Raw genomic sequence first — 21,308 nt, 5'->3', positions numbered from 1 at the left:
TAATTTTGTTCTCATTTTTCTGGGATATTCTCTTTTCATGTGTTCTCATCACCCAAAAACTAACTTATAAAGGTCTCCAAATGTGCCCTTCCTAAATATACTTACGTTTTCTGTTTCTTTAGTCTATTTTTATCGTTATTTGCTTGCTCCTTTTGTCTCAGCCCTAACATTGGATTTTTATTATAATGTAAGAAAATCTTATTGTGGTTTTTACTCTGTTTTTTTAATATAGAAGAAAAATATTTGAGTGGTCTACTAGGAGTGTCACAAGTACCTAGATTTTAGGGCTGAATAGCAGATAGAGACAGATAGATATGTATGGTGCAGTTGAGCAGTTCCTCTCAGCCAGCAAAACTAAGGTGGCCATCATACTCTTCTATAGAGACTAGGAATGGAAAGCTCAAACTCTCATTTTATGTTCAAGAAATGCTGTGTGTGTGTGGGAGTGCACATGCCTGTGTGTAGCATACATGTATGTGTACGTGTGTCTTGTAACTTTGTGCCTATATATGGCATGTTTGTTGTTGTATAAACTTGTGCATATATGCCTATTCAGTGTGTGTGTGTGTGTGTGTGTGTGTGTGTGTGTGGCAGTATTTGTTTGTGTGTGAACCTGTAACTGTGTCTACATGCATGCCTGTGTGTTGTGTGTGTGTCCCCAAGCTCTCTACTCAACCCCTGGTATGATTCCCTATTCTTACTTCCCTTTCTGTCAGTTCTCCATAATTCTTTGATTTCAGTTGGGCTGGTGTCTTGGGCAGCTTCCTCTTTTCCTGTATTCCTACATTTCAATATTCACCCTCGTTCCTCTTCTCAAGCTCTTACCATACAGTCAGGAGGATGTGGAAACCCAGTTACAATATGACACACAGCGCAGTGTCACAATCACTGAGCCTGGCCCTACCTTCTGGAGATAGTGATGTTGGTGGGGTAGGAGAGGCAGGGAGGGGCAAGGACAGAATAGAGAAGTTTTGCTCTGGGAGCCCCGGGCTTCCTGCTGCATAGCTGCTGTTCCAGAAGTGTGGTGGCCAAAGTAGACCATATCATACCTCTCAACAATGGCAGTTGGGGTTCGTGCATCTGCCCTGGGGACAGAGCTTCTCAGTCATTGCCTCATAATCCTGTTTTTCCTCCAAAATGCCTGTTGGCTCCCAACTTCCCTATTTCTGCCCATGGAGTGCTATGGTTTTCTTCTTCCTCAGAGGCTTCCCCATCCCCAAGCCAGTCCCTACTCTGATAGTTCTTGTTGCCTGGGAACTCCAGTTTCCAGAGGGTCCTAGGATGGCTCCCGGCCTCCCATCCCTGCACCGCTGGATCGCAGAGCACTGTCTCTGTAATTCTGAGTAGTCAGAGGATCGCTTGCATGCCCACTACACGTCTCTCCCTAGCTTGAGTCACCTACACGATTTCTGACAAGCCCCCTAGGAAACCCGGGCCCATGGCCCATTTCTGCTGATGCTCCATGGTGGCTCTTGGGCAGCAGTGGTGTGTTTGCTGTATTCCTGTAGTGCTGTCAAGCTAAAAACTCTGGTGGCAGAGACACAGCTTCCTCTTGCAAGTTCTCAAGTGACCCCATGGGGGTTATGACCATGCTTCTGGAATGCCTACATTCCTACAGTGATGTTTGGCTTATTGGAAAGGCCATGTTTCAAAAACTGTTAGAAGCAGAAAGTTTATAAAAACCCATTTCAGGACTTAGGGAGTAACCTGGGAGGAATGGACTTCTGGGTCCCATGAACTTGGGCTGAGTCTTGCCGGTGACCTTGGGCAGCTCTTACTTCTCTCTCTGGTAATATACAGATTGGGGAAGGGGATTTTTCCTAAGGGTTGCTTCAAGGATTAAAGAAGAAATCCACAGCAGATGCTCAACATAGCTCCCTCACCTAGAGAAAGCTCACAAGCTTCTATGGGGCCTGTGGGAGAGCCAGTGGCCTTGACCCAGATGTTACGTGCATAATACATCTGATTTTTAACTGGGAAGAACACATGACTTGAACTACTCATTTCTATACATTTCCCAATAAATGCTACTGAATCATAAAAGGAGAAAAACAGGAAAGGAAGAAAGAAATTCTCTCATTTCAAAGAAATGCTAATGATAAGAAGGGCAGGACTTTTTGAGTTGCCCTGATCATAAGAAACTGCTGGGCCCTACTAGGAAAAACATGTGGTATTTGAAGGTTCTTCCCAAGAGATGTGACATTTTGATGAAAGTGCCAGTAACCTAGGGGTTTCTGAGTAATGAGCTGAGCTCAGAGAAAGGTAATGGCACCTGAACAAAAGGGCAGCCAGCATTTACTGAGGGCCAGGTGTCTTCTCTGCTCTCCCAGACAGGCATTTTTCTGGGTTTCTTTTTGAGGAAGCTGCAGCTTGGTGATGTAGAAATGATGAGGTAGGGATGGGGCCTAAATAGGGCTTGCCTCTGTGGGTCATTTCCATAGCAGCCTCCAAAGCTTGGAGGCCAGGCGCTAGGACCATATTCATTGTTAACACCTGAGAGCTTTGCTATGATGGCCGAACAAGATAGAATGTGGTTTGCATTCTATTTGTCACACTCACTTCTTATAAGGGGAGACTAGAAGAAAAATAAAGAGAGGAGAGGAAGGAAAGTAAGAAAATGGAGAACAAGCCTTAAAGACCTCCCTATAAAAAGAACCACACAGTGCAAAGGCTTTGCTATGCTGAAGTTAGCAGTAAGTTGCCCCCAGATGGTAAAGGGCTTGACCTCTCTGTGTGCCCTGCCTTCTCATCATGTGAATTATCATCATGTGAACTGCAGCTGGTGGCAGAATTCCGTAGGAGGGTTGTTAATTCCCATGCGGCTGATCCCAAGCTCACCAACTCCCAGGTGTTCATGGCTGATCCTTACAGATATTCTCTCTGCTCCTCACTGTCTGAACTAGTATGTGAGAAACAGGCTTCCTGAGGGTGGGGGGCACATGGAGAAATAACCAAAGCAGAACTAAGGCCTCATTGCTTCCCGAAGTATGTGGAATTGTCAGAAGCCTGGGAACCACCCCCACCCCAATTTCTCAGCCTGTTTATGCATAAGTGCCTTTCCATAGACAAGCACCCACCCAAAGGTACACACTGCAAGCTAACACCTGGGCTTGTGGCCCAGAGGGCTGCAGAGTGACACTTGTCCTTCCCATCACTCCTCCTTCATTGCTGAGTCACTCTTTGCTTGGAATTCTGACAGGGATCTGTTGGGCTTCTGGAAGGGAGGGACAGCAGAGGATCCACCCTCTGTGTGTCCCAGGAGAGATTACATTATCTCTGGCCTCCCTGAAGCTGGGCCTAGGCTTCTGGAATCATTGGGGCTGACACAAAGCCAGTTCTGGGGATGAGACAGAATGGCCATAAATGTAAGCAGAGCCCACAGGGAGGTAACCCATTTGGTGTCCTCTTCTCCTGAGCACCTTGGGACTTAGAGACCCTAGCTTTACTTTGCATGTGTCCCCTCATTTTAAGGACCGGCATATCCTGCACCTCACCAATGTGAGAGCTTTACACTTCTGAGCTATACTTAGGAAGCCAGGTCAAGTGGAACAGTCCACATGTTTTCAGCCCTACATTTTGCCAACTGGCAGACAGTTCAACTTGTTGCTCTTGGAAGTGTGTTGCTGGGAAGGCCAGGCTACTGTCCATGTGTAACCTCTTTGCTCAGCTCTTGCAGTGGATGGAAACGCTCATTAGTTGGCCGATACCTCAGTACTCCTATGATGCCTCAGCTTGTCATGTGTGACAGGCTGCCTTCCTCCCATGCCTCTCTACTTCTCTGGTGAACACAGCCACTCCTGCACCTTGTGGTGGGTGCCTCTGGCTATGTCTGCCCAGCCTTTTCAGGACCTGGGTGTTGGAAGATAACCACAGAAACCTCCTGGTGTGCCTCCTGCCATCTGCAATTAGTGCTCTGGGGTATGATCTAGTTATCCAGCAAGGTTCCCCACATACACTCCCCCCTTAGCATACTGGCTTGTGCCATCTAGTAAAGATGTCTCTCAATACACAGAATTTCAAGTGAAACGGGAGATAAATATCTCAACTTTTAACTCAGATCCAAGACCTCCAATAATGCCACCCTACTGACAAGCACCTTTCTAATAATTGTCCTTCTTCTGTCTTTACTGTGCCCACCCTACTTGTCAAAATATTCCTTTTCTCTGCCTTTAAAGCTTTCTTTATTGGAGCTGGAGAGGTGGCTCAGTGGTTAAGAGCACTGACTACTCTTCCAGAGGACCTGGGTTCAATTCCCAGTAGCCACATGGCAGCTCACAACTGTCTGTCATTTCAGCTCCAGGGAATCTGGCACCCTCACACGGACATATATGCAGGGAGAACACCAGTGCACATAAAATAAATCTTTTTGAAAAGCTTTTTTATTTTTTTAATTTTCTCTTGCTCACATGGTTCTTCTTGGATCACAGAAATGTCCTCATGGCATTTCTGCATACTTAGTGCCAACACAACAAGAACAAGTTATGTTTTTGCTTAAAATATAACACTTGTTTAAAAATACAGAAAAAGCATGAAACTTAAAACATTCATAATATATCTCTAAGCTTTTTTTTTCAGCCCACCTAATTTAATCTTCCAAATTGTGGGTCTGTGAGACATAGGGCCCTGACCTACTGACAGAGACCTGTGTGTGTAAGAGGAGGGGGAGAAAACATGGAGAAGTTACAAATGGTACCATAATGACACTCCTGTAAATATTAATAGAACAATCATTTTTTAATCTCTGTTCTTTCCTTGTATTCTCTAGAGGAAAGTCTGGATCCATCTCTCTTTATAAGTCATTGTTTTATCAGCTTGAACTTTGTCTTGTCTAATTTGTTCACTGTGACAATTTAATGCTGCATTAACAAAATAAAAACAGAAAGAGGACAGGGACTGGGGTGGTGACTGACTAACTGGGAGAGTACTTGCCTTTCATCTTCAAGGCTCTGGGTTCTGCCCTCAGTACTGAAAGTAAAATCCAGGTGTGGCCACATCAAGAACAAGGGTGACACTGTCCTCTCCCATTGTGTTCTCTACCTTGTCTGCTCTGGAAGCAAATTGGGCAGGTAGGACTTGGAGCAAGACAGAGTGACACTGGGAGCAGCCCCAGTGTCAGTCTACCCAATAACCTAAAACACAGAGATGATCACCTCAAACGTATCCTAGATGGGACTAGTCCCCATCAAAGTGTTGGCACAAAAGGCCACTGCTAGGATCTTTGAGGTTGGAACACACAAATGGTGTTTGTCCTGACGTCCTCTACCCTGACTCCATTGTCGTGGGTGGGCTGCCGAGCTGTTTTCCTGCTGCTGTTCCCATTTGAGGAAGGTGGCAAACGGTAGTTGGGTGTAGCCAATGCCATAGGCCCATGGGATTCTTTGTGGACACGAAGATAAGGCATTATCGTCCCAGCCTGTGGCTCTGTGCTGAACACAAAGCTAACTACTTGTCTTGTAGTTTGACAGCTGGGCCCTTAGAGTATTATCATGAATTAGCACGCAAACCTGACAGAACAGATGGGATTATTCCCACTTGGTGGATAAGGAAAGTGAGCTCAGATAGTCAGCCCATGATACGTTTTCCAGCCAGGAGGGAAAGCCCAGCATTGATGCCTCCACTGACCAGGGTGTGGTCAGCTGCCTCTTTCTCCCATGAGATCATGGCCACCTTTGTTTCCTGCAGACTTATGAATGTATGAGTTCAAGGACATCCAGAACCAAAAGAATCTAGGGGTTCCATTTGATTGGAGAGCCAGTAGACATAGTAATGTCTGACACTGTGTGAAAATAATGTCAAAAATTCTTTTCCTCATTGTTGACTTTGCTCTAAATATACATGTGCCCTGGAACTGCATGTAAAACCCTGTTCTTTCTGCCTTGTGTTCTGACACTTCTCAATTAGTTCAAGTGGATTTCTGAAAATAGCCAACCAACTATTATGGTTATTAAGTAGGGAACTTTCTAATCCAACCCTGTCATAGGAACCCTATGCCTCCCGTACCTGCTGCCAAGGGGACACCGTGTGCTAGTCGTTCATGGCCTCTTTCTGAGCATGCCTAAACTCAGACCACATGAGGGTTTTTATTTAAATTAGAAACAAACTTGTTTTACATGTCAATCCCAGTTCCCTCTCTCTCCCCTCCTCCCCTGCCCCCATCGACCATCTATCTATCCCATCTCATTTCTTTTCCCCAAGGAGGGGGACGCCTTCCATGGGGGAATCTTCAAAGTCTGTCATATCATTTGGAGCAGGGTCTAGACCATCCCCCGTGTGTTTAGGCTGAGAGAGTATCCCTCTATGTGGAGTGGGCTCCATTCGTGTACTAGGGATAAATATTGATACACTACCAGAGGCCCCATAGATTAACCAGACCTCCAAACTGACATTCTCATTCAGGGCATTTGGATCAGTCCTATGCTGGTTTCCCAGCTATCAGTCTGGGATCCATGATCTCCCCCTTGTTCAAGTCAGCTGTTTCTGTGGGTTTCTCCAACCTGGTCTTGAACCCTTTGCTCATCACTCTCCCTCCCTGCAATTGGATTCCAGTTCAACTCAGTGTTTAGCTGGAGCACATGAGTTTTAAGAGCTGGGCATTGACCTGGTATAGGTTCATGTGAAGACCAAAGGCCATAGTCGCTGGTGGGGTAGGGTGGGGTAGAAGGCAGGCTTCTGAAGAAGCATCTCTGGGCTAGGGTCACCAAGCAGGCCTTGAAGACTCCATAATCCTGTAAAAACCAAACATGGGGAGCTGGAGGAGTGAGGAACCTGGTTTTCTGGGTGACAAGTGCAAATCTAGGCTGGGGCTTAATGATGAAACAAGGATGTGCATAGCTAAACGGAAACCACGGCACTTACAAACATGGGTAGTTGTGAGCTTTGTTGTTTGGTATCACATTTTCTTAAGGTTCATCCTTTATTGAATTGTGTGATCTGCCAAGAGATTCTCTGACAGCAGTTGCCAGAGACAGAAGAAGTTTGACACAGGATTTCCAGGTCTCCCCTCACATAGCACTGTAGACTGCTGGGGCGTTTGGAAGCTAGATGTGATCTGTAAAGAGCAGTTAAGGAAGATGATGGCCTTAGTCTAGTGGACATGTTTTGGGACAGGAGCCTGAAGGCCACAACCCACAATGCACACAGCCAGACAAGTGCATGATGGTGAGCAGAGAGCACAGGCGGCAAGTGCCACAGACCACAGCTTTGGCTAAGGACTGGCAGGGCTGGTGGTAGTAGCTTCATGGACAGGCTGGGGGTGTGGTATGGTTGGAGAACAGTGGGGGGAAATGAGGCTCCTTGGAAAAACTGACATGATCATTGGACTTGACAGTAATGGGGAAGGAGTTCTGGTGGATTGGATAACCTTCTTCATTGATGCATGTGGAGATGTAGGAAGAAAGCTATGCCTGGGGAAGAGGGTAAACTTGGAGATAGACAACTGTCTGGGACCTGGAAGGCAGAGGAGTGGCAGGGAGTATAAAGCCTGGGGTATTCTGTTCTCTGGACCCTGGCATAGTACCCGTGCCTGCTCTTTCCACACTTGTGTGCCTGGAGGCATTCAGGACATTATAACCTACCCTTCAGGACCCTTGAATTCTAGACAGGAAGAGCTAACCCAGGGAAGAGGTGTGACAGCCTCACAACTGTTCTGACCCAGCCTCTGGGTGAGCTGTGGCAGTCACTTGAGTAGGTGTAAGACCGCACACTGACACTCCTCTGCTCTATGTCCGTAGGCAGGACACTGAGCTTCTTTGTACTTGAGTTGTCTCTTTGCAAGGTTGGAACCACAGCATCTTCTGTAAGTGATGTCAGCTAGCTAGGGTCCTCTTCCCGTGAGAAAACCCTGAGACACCCAGCAACAGGGAGGCTTAAGAACAAATGCATCCTTCTATAAAATATATAGCTTCTCAAAAAGGATCCACAGCTGACTTCATCCTACATTTCTGTAGAAGGGTACCTACAGTGTCTATGGAGACCTAGTGCCCTTTGCAGCCCCAACTGCAATCACATCCATAGGTAGCCCCACCCCTTTTTTAGATCTATCAGGAATGCCAGGGCACTGTCAACTGTAGACTGTGGTTTCTGCAGTGTGAACCTGTTTTCCATAATGTTCACAGATTTGGCAAATTCAAACAGGGCTCAGAATCTCAGGTGATTACAGCATATTATGTAGTGGTGATCGCTCAAGATTTGGGAATCAGAAATCCCTAGCAGAGAAGTGTAATAAAAATTATTTTGTGCTTCTTTAAATGCTTGTAAAAATTCTCAATACAGCCAAGAGCGATGACAGACACCATTGATCCCAGCACTAAGGAGGCATAGGCAAATGGCTCTGTGTGTTTAAGGCCTTGAAACATAGCAAGTTTCAAGACAGCTAAGGCTTCAAAGTGTGACCCTGTCTCAAAAATTCATTTTGTTATGGCTGCCATTTCATAAAATATATCTTAAAACTGGAGATAGACTGTCTAAGAAATGAGGAAAAAGCCAAAAGTGAATCACTGGGTAGTTCCTAAGTCCCATTCTTAGTGGGATATGCTGCTTCTGATGGGACTTCACAGGCTGTCACACAGTAGAGTGACCCTGTACCTACAGACCTCTGCAAAAGAACAAGCAACCAGTAGCTGTGTTCTGCCTCTGGGAACAATGTAGTCAGATAGCATTATGGCCAGCCAGCTCCAAGAAGACAAGGTATTCTCAATGACCTATGAGCTTACCTCATATGTGTGCATGAGGAATGCTAGGCTTAGTGGTGAGGGCCATGCAGCAGGTATGACTAGGGCAATTGTATTTCATAATCCTGCACGTTCTTGGTTGACCATGTGTTTGCCATTTGGGGAACTCTGCTGTAAATGCTCTGTCACCCAATGTGACCATGTGCAGGCAAGTGTATGCATATGTGTGTGTGCGCACACTTGTGAATGTGTGTGCAGCTGCAATAACTTACACATTCCCCAGTGCCTCACAAGCACCCAGGAAGGCTGCTTGCAAAAATAATGTGTCTTCAGAATTCTGAGTGCCATATAACTGGCCATGACCTTAAATTTTCATATTTACACCAAAATGGCAAACTGTAAAACTTACTTTGAGCTCAAGATCCCTTACTACCAAAACAGTGATGGTATCTACCTCAAAGGCCCAAGGGCCTTCAAGGCTATCTGTGGAAAGTGGCTTGTATGCATCTGACATTTATAAAGCCCCACTGAGTTCCTACTATAAGAGACTGGATTTCAGCACAACGCAGGGTTTTGCCTTATTTCCTACCCACTTAGAAGAATGTAGAATGTCTTTTTTTCAGGCTATTGTGTGAACAGTGTATTTGTACTGATTCACCTTTGCTGTACCAAATAGAACTTAATAACTAGAGCTATGTTTTTAATATTTTCATAGTTTTTGATTAAGGATGAACATTAGTAGACTGACTTGAGTTACCATAGAGAAAGGGGCTCACATTTCATAGCACATAACACATCATCATGATCTTTACATTAAATAGTAATTAATGTGCACAGTGGAAAGCAGGTGACAATGAGATTGCCCAACATTGCGTACAGTCTAATGGTACACAGACTGAAAGCCATCTCATTCTTTCACCTTCACTCCACTGTGTGTCAGTAGGTACCAGTGCCCCCAGTGGCCCGCCAGCATACACACAGCATGTGGCTAAACAGTGGCCATATGATCAGTGGGATATGTTAGGTTGGTGACTTCCCATCAGGCCATATCAGCATTATCTTCAGCAGCACCACCATCTCAGCATCATGTCACCTACTTTCTTATTGTCCCACCTACTGTAATATGCCCACCTTAAAAAGGCAATGTGAACTCTTACCCTGTAAAACAATTTGCATTGTCTCCTGATGTCTAAGGACCCTGTAGTATAGACGTAATGAAGTTAGAAAAGTTTATATAGAAGGTTCTGGGTTCAGTAAGGGTGACAAGTAGTGTTCTGTTCATCATATGTAATGGTTTGAAGACCATTATTCATATCCCTATCTGTACACATCGATATATGAAAAATTATATTAATTTAATTATTGTGTTATGGTGAGGGTGTGGAGCAGAACAGAGAACAACTTGCAGGGGGTTGAATTCAGGACTCAGGTATCGAACACAGGTCCTCAGGCTTAGCAGCAAGTGTCTTCCCCCTCTAGGCCATTTTACCAGCCAGCAAACAAATTTATGATGACTTTGATGTGATGCATGATATTGACTTAGAGATTTAGACCAAGAGACAAAACCAATAGATGAAAAACATGTGTCACTTCCCAGAAGGGGATGTGACAATATCGCCTTAACTGTGTTTGTACATTACCCCAGTGTTTTATTGAAGGGGACTGAGAGGTGGTCACTCAGTGGTAAAGTGCTTGCTGTGAGGGCATGAGAATCTGAGCTGGGGTCCGTAGCACCCATGTAAAATCCAGGCAGGGCACCGAATACCTGTAATTCCAGCAGTGATGGGATTCCCTGAGCTCTCTTGCTAGTCGGTGCAGTTGAATTGGCAAGCTACAAATTCAGTGGAAAGCCTTATCTGTAATAATAATAATAATAATAATAATAATAATAATAATAATAATAATAGAGCAGTTGAGGAAGACATCACACATTGATGTCTCCACATCCATAGCCACACATGCACTATCCACATATATAAAGTTTTTCATGAGGGAAAAGGGGACGCTCTATGGCCAAACAAATTTGAGAAGCAATGGTTTAAGCAAAGTCCAATAAATATGTCTAGTTCCTGGAGCTCTTCAGCCTATTTCCTGCCAAGTCAGTAGTTGATCCAAGTTTAATCTAGCCAGCTACATTGTGTACACAATTCTGACTGCCACTCTTAGAAAGAAACTCTGTGTGTGTGTGTGTGTGTGTGTGTGTGTGTGTGTGTACATGTATGTACATACAGACTCATGTACACAGTATTACAAGCCTTTGAAATAGGAACTCACCAGGAATTCCTTGAAAAATCGAGTACAAATATGGAGAGTTGGTGCCATTTATGAAGGCAACTGCTATGGAATGCCTACAGAAATCCAGGAGCTCCTTTTGGAGCAACAGTTTTCCCTATCCAATGTGTTGATTGGAAACTTTTTTTATTTTCTCTGGATACTTTCTAAGACAAGAAAACCAAATGAAGAGCATTTGGGGTGCAGTCTGCCTGTGAGGAAACATACTGCTCTTTTGGAGATGTTTGCTCTCCCCACAGATATTGCAGTGTGGCTGAAATTGTGGACCAGCACTACTGAATGGTTTCTCGTGGCTCTAGAATGCCTTAAGGCACCCATCAGAACTAGTCCACATTGGTTCAGTGTGATGAAACCCTGAGTTGTGACCCTTGGGTTCAGACATCCTGTTCTGAAGAGGGACTTCTGTTGCCTGTATGAAGACCAACAGTAACAAATTAGCAGCTGACTGGTGGTTTTACATAATAAAATACTTTTTAAAATAGCACTGTCTTCTAAACTCTGTGTGATGATATTACAAACTGGCTTTCTTTTGCCTTCTTTATTGCAGTTGCATATGGGGCTGATGGCTTTAGGGATTTTCATGCAATAATTCCCAAATCTTTCTCCCGTAAGTATATGCTTTGCTTCTAGAAAACAGTAGCATGTGTTCATTTCATGGTCAGTTCCATCACATGAACAACACCACAACTTGCATGTTCTCTCTTAAACACCTTCCTTTACACTTGAAAAAAAAATGTGATGAATCCAGTGGTTGCCATTCTGTTCATTAAACATCCACTGTTGGGCATGCCATTAATACAATAAAAATAAAAGGTGAGGGGGCTGTTTGGTTGGTTTGGGGTTTGTTTGTGAGACAGGGTCTCCCTATTAGCCCTGGCTGGCCTAGAATATTCTGTGGTACCCAGGCTCACCTTATGTTTGCAATATCTTCCTGCCTCTGCTCCCTGGAGCTGGGCAGACCCAGGCCCACCTCACCAGTATGGTTTTGATAGTGAGAGGTATAGAGAGCATGAAAGTGAAGCAGTTGAAGAAAGAGCTAATGAAGCCACCGTGGGCCTGTCTCTGAGAGTCTCTTCAGCAGGTTCAGGATTAAAGCTGTGATCAACAATGTTGTGGTCCATGCTTCCTGCCAGCATCAAATAAACCAACATCTTTTCAGATAACTTACGCAATTTTGTGTCATGGGCGGGGGAGGGCATTCTCCTTCTCTGGCTTTGGAGTGCTAACCTCAGAACAAAGAAAAAGCTCACAGGTTTCCAGCCCATTCTTCTGTGGTGGCTTGAAGCATGAGCCTGCGCCCTGTTAGCATGCAGGCTAGCCTGCTCTCCTCTGGGCTGTGAGACCACAAACTAGACAGCCATTTCATATTTTAATGTATTGAGAGTTGAAAATGATAATTATATTTGGACAACTATGAAGAGTATTTTCAAGAATAAAGAAGGCTTTTTTTTTCTTAATGCAAGTGGAATTAATAGAAACTTGTTACAGGTTATTAATCCCCTTAGGTTTTCAGTCTTCAGACCTTGTATCATTAAATTTTCAGTATTAGAAAGCATCACTAGAGAACAGACTATGTGGATATCACTCTGAGGAGATTTGTCTGTGCATAGTGCTTTGGGTCAAACCCAAGCAAGTGCTCGACCACGAGATCGCACCCTGAGGCTAGTTTGTTGACATTGTAATTACAACTATTTTTTTAATATTAAAGTGTCAGTAACAGTAAGGTTAGGTTTTTGACATCCTGTTATCAGATACCATTTTGGAAGTAGAGGATTTGGCAGTATCCATCTAAGTATGCTTAAGGCCAAAGACTGGATTGACTTCCCCTCCCAGAACATAAGAAGCTTATTGAGATGTTTCTCCTACTCACCTTCTTTCAGTTCAGCTTGAAGACGAGAGCTTCAGGTTTATTTCTTCAGTGTGCACACGTGAACATTTTTAATGTGTGGGTAGACGTGAATGTGCCAGGGCAGGAACTCATGTTAATTTGGAGCCAACCAATCACATTTTTTTGGAATGTTTTGAGAAGTCAGATGGTCATAATAGTAAGACAGCAAGCACATTCTAAGACATGTTGTCATTAAACCCAAGTAAGGGCACAGCCCACTGTACCCTAATGTCCAAGCAGATGCCTGCGGCTTTCCAGTGGGCAAAGTGCTGCGTGTACTAATGACAGTGGGAGATTTTCTGAGACATAATAGATGTTTTCGTGTATTTCATGTCTACATACTTATAAAAATGAGTTCATAGTAGTACTATCTCTTTTTCTTTCCCTCGTCCCCTCAATATCCCTGACATGTAAGTATCTGGGGACATACTTGAGTCTTGAGGTTGATCCTCAGGTCTCCACCCAACAGCAACCAAACTGTTCTGGGTCAATATCGCCACCTTGTGGTCATGATGGAGAATTGACCCACAGGCTCCCAGGCACCTCCCTACTTAAGTTAAAATAACCTTTGGGTCCCTAGACATCTAAGAGAAATAAAAATATGCCAAAACTAATTTTTTATAATTTTCAGCTTTTCTCTGTGTATCTTATCTCTGACTTCATCATAACTGAAAGCCTAAAATGTCAAATAAGATTATTTCTAAAAAACATATTTGATCAGATAGAAACCCTATTAACTACATTTTAAGTTACAGAAATTGGTCTAGCTAATGCTTACAATTTGTTTTATTTTTGTTTTCTGAGACAAGGCATCATGTAGCTCAGGCTAGCCTCAAGCTCCCGATGTAGTGGAGGATGACCTGGGACTAACCCCTTGCCTCTGCCTCCCAAGTGCTAGCATTATGTGTGTGCAGCACAGACATAAGAACACTGATCTGCACATGCGCAGGTGTCTCATATCTTCACTTTATTACCACAGATAGATTGCTATATACTTTATGTATTTTATCCCATTATATTTTTCTAACTATCTTTATCCATTTTCCTTTTAAAATGTTGAACATTTCGTTTACATGGTCTACATCCATGCTGACAGGACAATTTCACTATTTCTTCCCAATAGAAAAATCACATTCTAAGTTCCAAAACATTACATTTCTAGTAACTATGAAGATAAATTCTGAAAAAGGAATAACCATGAAAACAGCATAACATCTGTAAGCCAGAGCCTACCTGTGCGCACTACCCCTCTGCATTAAAAATGTTCAATTATTCACACGGGTACAGCACACTTGGCAGTGAGGCCAGGCCTCTGGGCTCCTGTTGGCCTGAGTCACCTGGTTCCTCAGGGTTGTTTGATTGTAACGTTTTTTCTAGACACTAGGGGCCTTGGCACACTTGGGAAGCATTCTGTTAGGACAGCGAGGTCACTGGGCTGGTGGTATATACCTCTAAAACATGTAAAGATGAGGTTTTCATTTTTCCTGTTTTGAGGAGCATCTGAGAAGCAAAGCAGCTTTTCTTTGGGGCATGAAAATACTCATGTTAATATAAGCCACATTTGGGAAACACTCAGATGGGGTCTCGTCCACTATCTGTCAATTGCTGGAAAAGCTCCAGCAATTGAAGGCGAGCTCCATGATTGGAGTTACAATCATGCTCTGAATTTAATCAGCTCAGTGCTGCACTTTAGCAAGTTCCTCATTGTTCTACGTCATGGAGTAGGGATAGTTTACAGGATATTTACAAGTCTATTCCTTCTATTTGGGGAGAGTGCAGCATTTCACTGAAGGAACACCACAGCTAAATAGTTCTAAGCAGAGTCCCCCGTTTCCATTGACAACCTTTTTTGGCTGGACAGAAATCTTCCAGATTTCTTCCACTTAGTTAGCACCCACTTTGCATTTATCCCCAGAGATACGAGGGCCTTCCCCATCTTTGTATAGAAAACCCCTGCACTACAGGAATCTTAAATTCCTCATGCTGACAGTGCAACTTGTGTGTCACCAAAGCCTCTTCTCTCTGGCCACTCGGTCTTTCTTGGACATCACAGACCTCCCAACTCAAAATGTGGCCGGGAATGTCCTCACAACCAGCAGGCTCCCAGAGCTAGAGCACTCAGCAGTTGCCATGGAACTCTTGCACCAGAGCTCTTGCACCTGTTGTGAGCCTCAACCTGGTTTCCAGGCCTCATGGTCCTTGGCCAAGCCCACAGGCATCTATAGACAATGTATCTTCTTTCACAGAAACACAAACTTTGTGATGCTAAAAAAATTCTGATTACTGCTCATCCTTCCCATACTATGCAATGGGCTCCCCCCTCTCTCTCTCTCCTTTCTCTCTTTCTCCCTGTCTCTCTCACTCTCCCTCCCTCCCTCCCTCTCTCATACACACATACATACACTACACACAATTATATATAGAATTACATGTTACATATAATTGAAAATATTACCACTCCAGTATAAATCAGATCAAGTAAGCGTGATATTCTTGCTGTATGTGCTTAGTAGCCATCCATCCATTTCTTCTTCATACATTTCTTCCCCAGATTGTATCTGGTGCCCACACTGATCACAGGGCAGCATATGAACAACTCTCTCATGCTTTTTGAGATACCTCTCTCTCTTGGTTCTTTCATAGTTGGTGGCAGCGCCATCTTGTAGGATATAAATGCCAAAGCCCTGCCTTCAGCTGCCCTAGTCACATTAGTGGTAGGCCCTTGGTGGCTTTGAGGTAGAAGGCAGTGACCTATAAGGCAGTGTCCATCACGTGACTCTTCACCTGCTTCCTCCCTGACTCTCCACTCACCCTCCCTAGCAGCCTGCTGGAGTAGGACTCTTCCTGGAAGCCTGAAGGTCACTGCCCATGCACCCTGCCATCCTGGCCTTCTCTGGGAAGCACCCACATAGGCTTTGGTGACATGTGCCATGGAGTTCCCCAGAGGATTGCACAGGAACTCTGCAGTTTTTATTCGGGCAGAAAAAATGCTTATGACTGCCATGTGTTTCTGTGTCCTGTATGTAGTGTCCTCAGGAAAGCAGTGTCACTTCCCTTTGACTAGGTCCTTTACCTTAGCGGAATCCAGCTGAGTCAGGAATATGCTAAGGGGATCATTCCAACATGTGTTCTTCTGCAGGGTGACTTTTGACCAGCTGTGGGTGCTTCTGGTCTATACACTTCGCTGCAGCCCTGTGTCTTAGCTGTCATGACAGAACACAACAAATTGTTGTCAAGACAACAAATCCCAGTTGTCTCAACAAGCTGTGATTTGCTCCAGGGAGTCTTTAACTATCCTGTCTCAGTTTTTTAAAAATAGAAAAGAAAGAAAAGAAAAGGATGAGCAATAGCAAAATAACCAGAGATTGAGATGTTTGTAGGCTTTATCATGCTTCTGAGATGTAGTCTGATGTAGTCTATGATCTGTCACTATAACATAAATTCCAGAGGCGAGGTAACATATAAAGAATAGAAGTTCATTTAGCGTGTACTTCTGGAGGATGAGAAGTTGAGGGTGCTGTCTGCAGCTGGTAAGTGTCTTCTTGCTTCATCATAACCAACCCGAGGCATTGTGTAGCTAGACAGGGCACTCACTCTAGCCCAGACCTGTCTCCCTCATTTTAGGGAACACTTTGTAATCAGCTTTGCATAACTAAGTGAAATACCCACGGCAAGGAGTTTATAGAGAAGTTTATATTTAGTTCTCACTCTGGGAATTCCAGGCAAAACGAGGGGGGACTTTGGTGAGAGCAGCCAAGGATAATGATGGGGAGTGTGTCAGAGCAGATTATATGTCAAGTGCTGGGAAGCAGAGAGTAACTGGGAAGATGGAGCCTCACAGTCCTTTCTGAGGGACTACTACCAGCAATCTAAGGACCTCCCTGTAGGTCCTGCCTCGGAACAGATCCTCACCCTAGAACCAAGCCTTCAATAGATGAGCCTTTAGGAAGTATTTACCCAAACCATAGCAAAGTGGGTACAGGCACTGGTAAGTTTGAATATACCCCAAAGGATACATGAGAATTCTAATACTTCATAGCTCAGTATCATTAAACACCGACCTGTGAGCTGCAAACCTCTCCCCCTGTTGCCACACAGATAGGATCTGGTCTCTGAGGGAATGGAATGACTGCTGATTTACAAAGTCTCAAGTCAGAATCTTGTAGGCAAAAGTGTTTTCGAGAATCCCCCACTACAGAATTTCTCAGTGTTACGCATGGGCTGAGTTCAGCCTCAGAGTACAGTTTCATTTCCAGGACCTCAGAGCCCATGCTCTGGTTTGTCCAGCACATCCCATTATTGGTCAGTAAGTCACTTCTATGAAGAGCTCACAGGATAATGGTGGCAATCAGTGGGCATTGGGGACTGCTTTGCTGCATTTGCCTCCCAGCTCTGCCAGTTGCTAGCTATGTGACCATAGCAAGTTCTGTGACTGAACTGTACCTCAACCATGACAAAACACAGGGTGGTAATGGCATGCCCTTGTTGAGTTCTTGTGAGGTTACATGGCAAGTGACATTAAAATACCAAAGGTTTATACGAGGTAAGTGTCAAAAACACTGTTGGAATCAGGCAAAGTCTTATGCTTGGAACCACAGTGTGCAGAGTAGAATGTCACTTGCTGTGCCCCAGTCCCTGTCCCAGTTACCTGTTACTTACCTCAGGTCTCTCAGGCTACCCAGGGCTGTGATAGCTCCTGCATTTATGGATGAGTAATCAAGGCATAGAGAAGCTGTCTAAGCTCTCTGTTCCATTAAAAAGGAGCCAGGCCTCCTGTCAGCCAGTGTTCTCTTGGTGTCTGTCTGGACCTCAGATGTCCCAGTCAAGAACAGGATCATCTTGCTGGCTGTGAAGCAGGTCACTGTAAAGTGACTTTGCATCCCCCAAGAGTCCATTGAAACACATGGCTAAATTCACCTCAGGATCTGGGAAGCAGCAGGGCTGGGGAATCCAAAAATACACACTTGAGACATGTTCTTGGATCGTGTCCTGGTTGCTTCTCTGGGGTCCAAACTTTGAGAATTCTTGACTGAAAATGCTGTTCAAAAATTATGTCAATAGGGGCTGCAGGGATGGATCAATGGTTACTAGTACCTGATGCTCTTGCAGAGGACCCAGATTTAGTTCTAAGCTCCCACATTTGGTGGTTCCCAATAGGCTGTTAGCTCTAGTTCCAGACAGTCCAACCCACAAGCCTGTTACATGGTGCACATACATATATGCAGGTGCTCCCATATACACACCAAATAAAAACAAATAATTGTTTCTTAATTATGTCAGATAATCACCACACTGCTTATTTTACTCAAAAAAAATACCTCCCTAACTCTTATGAGCATGTAAAAATATTGAGAGACATTATAACTTTTGATATCACTACAGTTTCTACTGGCCATTGCATGTGAGATGCATCACTGTACTGTTAGTGTTTCAGGAGAATGTATATGCAATATGTTGTATTTTCTTTTTTTAAAAAAAAAACGGGTGAATAATAAAACTATGTAACTTATAAAGGGATACAGAGTCAAAAGTGGGTTTTATCTTTGTTAACCTACAATCTTTCTGTTTGAAAAACTCCTACCTGTTACATTCAAAGACTGTTCCAGCTAACCCTTTAGCAGAGGAGGAAGACTTAAAGAGGGACACCTCTACCCTAGGGCACAGGTCAGGCATGCCACTGTAAGATAAAAAGGAAGGCAAACGCAAACAAAATGGAACCTAGAAAAAGGAGTTGGAATCAGAGTTCCAAACAGCAAAGATTTGTTCCAAATTCATTGTGCATTTTTGTACGGGGGGCGTTTTCAGGCCTGAAAACCACTTCTTATGAATTGTGCTGATAATCCCCAGTCCTAGGGAGACTGACATTGTGACCAGATATCCTGTCACTACCTACTGCCAGGTGTTCTTGTGAGCACATTAGATTCAGCTCTAGGTCCCTTGCCATCCCTGTGGTCCCACAAGCCCCCATTGCAATATGATCTCTATAAACAGCCTCTTCCTGCTTGACCTGTACTCCCTGTCCAGACCTGCCTCTGTCCCTGCACCTTCAGTGCATCCTGTAGGCGCCATCCACACTTTCTGAAGGCCTAGTGTATGCCAAGCCAGGCTGCCTGCCCTGAGGTACAGGCCCAGAACTGCTCTGAATATCTATTTGATGACCTGTTGCTGCTGTGTTGCTATCTTGTGACTTATTTTTTGCCCTGACACTGAGTGGCCTCCTGTGTTGTCTCTTTCAGCCAGTAATGTTAAAGTAGAGACTCAGAGTGATGAAGAGAATGGGCGTGCCTGTGAAATGAATGGGGAAGAATGTGCAGAGGATTTACGAATGCTTGATGCCTCGGGAGAGAAAATGAATGGCTCCCACAGGGACCAAGGCAGCTCGGCTTTGTCAGGAGTTGGAGGCATTCGACTTCCTAACGGAAAACTAAAGTGTGATATCTGTGGGATCATTTGCATCGGGCCCAATGTGCTCATGGTTCACAAGAGAAGTCATACTGGTAAGGCCCGGCGTAGTTTTCCTTTAGTGTCTCAAGAGGTCCTGTGGGTGCTGGAGGAGCAAACTGTACTGTCAAGTGCTGGGGATGCAGCTTAGCAGGAGGGCATCTGCCTAGGCGTGCAAGTCCCTAAGTTCAAAGTGCAAAAGGAATGTGGGAGGGGAGTGTGGTCTTGAAGCCTGTTTCCTATTGGCCAGCAAGGCAACCGCTGCACATAATTGACTCCCAGGTTATACTGAGGCACATCTTTCTTATTCTAGGGCAGTATCTGAAAGGTCTTCTCAGCACATACCTAATCAACCCCATAAACAAAAGAGCAGGTTGCTAGCTTATGTGTGCCATCTTCTGAGGGCCTGGTATCCTCACTGAAAAACCTCAGCCACAATGTTGACTTTCGTGTATAAAGCATCCATCCTTCTAGATCAGAAGCTAGAGATGCACCAAAACTGACTTTACCAACTTGCCATTAAGAAACGATAAATAAAATACTTGTTTTGATCATATTGACACTCAGGGCTCTCTGTTCAGAGACATTAGTGGGTGGTGGCCTAGCGGCAAAACATTTTTCAGAAAGGGTGCTGGTCGGCTTGAGATGGCTCGCCCTGCAATCTGAGTCTCTGGATCGGCTCCTATATCACCACAGGTTTTCATCCCAGAGCCGCCAGGAACTGTCTGCCAAACTGCTCTTGTAGGAGAAGGCTTGCAGGAAGCTTGGGGAGAAGACAATGAAATAGTCTGTTCAAAAGTGAATAAATGTGGACTATCCACATTTATTGAACAATGGTTCAAGAGCTGTGCCTACCCCTGCCATTGGCAGTATGGAAAACCTGCCCAGCTTCAGTTGGCTTTGCTACCCCTGTTCCACCTTTCTAGTAGAAACAATCATGTCTATGAACAGTCACTTTAAAAACAGGAAGAGATTCCCTGTCAGAGTTTGCTCCTGGCTGACTCCACAGTATGTCTTCATATATTGAGAATACACAAAGCCACAGGTAGAAGTAAAAACCCTGTTTAGCCAAGTAGGTTTCAATAACCAGATATGATGGACAGGTTTTATGATGGACAGGTGGAAGGTGTCAGCAAACTCCTGTGTTCTACATTCCTCCACTTACAGCAGGTAGTTAGAATACTTCCCCAGCATGAAAGAAGCTGTGGGCCACTTGAAGTCTTGAGAAAATGCAGGTTCTAATTCAGACCCCAGGAGAATCTGGAGAGCAGGCATTCCTAAGAAGTCCCCAACAACACTGGGTGTGGAACCTGGAGCACAAGTCTCTAGGGACATGTTGTGGAGGAACAGATAATGAGCATCAGTGTGGCCTCTCAGTTATGTGGGATGTGATGCCCCAGTGGATAAACTAGAACATGCACCAGAGCCTCTCTTCCCATACTGCCCATGATCCAGTCATCAAGGCTCATGACTTCCCTGGCCCTTCCCTGGTAGACAGATATCTCAGGGGTGGAGCCCAGTTTCTGCTCCTCTCACAAAGTGAAGTTCCACTGCCACCATTTCCTAAATGGTTTGTGGGCACCAGTTTGTCACTTCCCCTTGGGTGTTCAGTTGACTTCATAGTTGGTTCAAGTGTCACAACCTTGATGTCCCCACCAGCATCTCAGGGTGAGTGTGAGACTCTTCCTGGGGTGGTAGGAAAAGCTGCAGGAAGTGGCCACCACCCATGACTTTATTATTCTGAATAGTATAGACCAAAAAGTGGCCCGAAAAGAACAAAAACTCTGGCTTACTATGGTCTCCAGCCTAACAGGCACTGCCACGGCATGGTAGCTGCACATGTATTCTTGCGTGCCACACTTTTGTAAATCTGCCTTCTGCAGACATGCCCTCAGACATTCTATAAGTTAAAAAAAAAAAGAAGAAGAAGACATTATTACCCAAGTACATTATCCAAAAGGTCTCAAACATTGTGCAGAACACCTCTTCATGAAAAGTATGAAGTGCCTGGGATGAAA

The 21,308-nt window shown here is 44.5% G+C and overlaps 1 protein-coding gene across 15 annotated transcripts in view; it reads left to right on the top strand.

Moving 5' to 3' along the window:
- Ikzf1 (IKAROS family zinc finger 1) overlaps positions 1-21,308 on the top strand; it is a 74,109-nt gene that overhangs the window by 30,396 nt on the left and 22,405 nt on the right. For 5 of the 15 annotated variants that reach the window (XM_035453351.1, XM_035453347.1, XM_035453346.1 and 2 more), the window contains exon 3: positions 19,086-19,346. The exons of 9 other annotated variants lie outside the window; for them this stretch is intronic. In XM_035453351.1, the coding sequence (XP_035309242.1) occupies positions 19,086-19,346 (261 nt within the window). Of the gene's footprint in view, positions 1-11,508; positions 11,569-19,085; positions 19,347-21,308 lie in introns of all 15 variants that reach the window. One more of the 15 variants, XM_035453358.1, reaches the window with a different exon arrangement.

The sequence above is a fragment of the Cricetulus griseus genome (genome assembly GCF_003668045.3).
Source record: "Cricetulus griseus strain 17A/GY chromosome 1 unlocalized genomic scaffold, alternate assembly CriGri-PICRH-1.0 chr1_1, whole genome shotgun sequence".
Classification (NCBI taxonomy): Eukaryota; Metazoa; Chordata; class Mammalia; order Rodentia; family Cricetidae; genus Cricetulus; species Cricetulus griseus.
The sequence above is the reverse complement of the archived record's forward strand: the minus strand, read 5'-3'. Positions and strand labels throughout refer to the sequence as shown.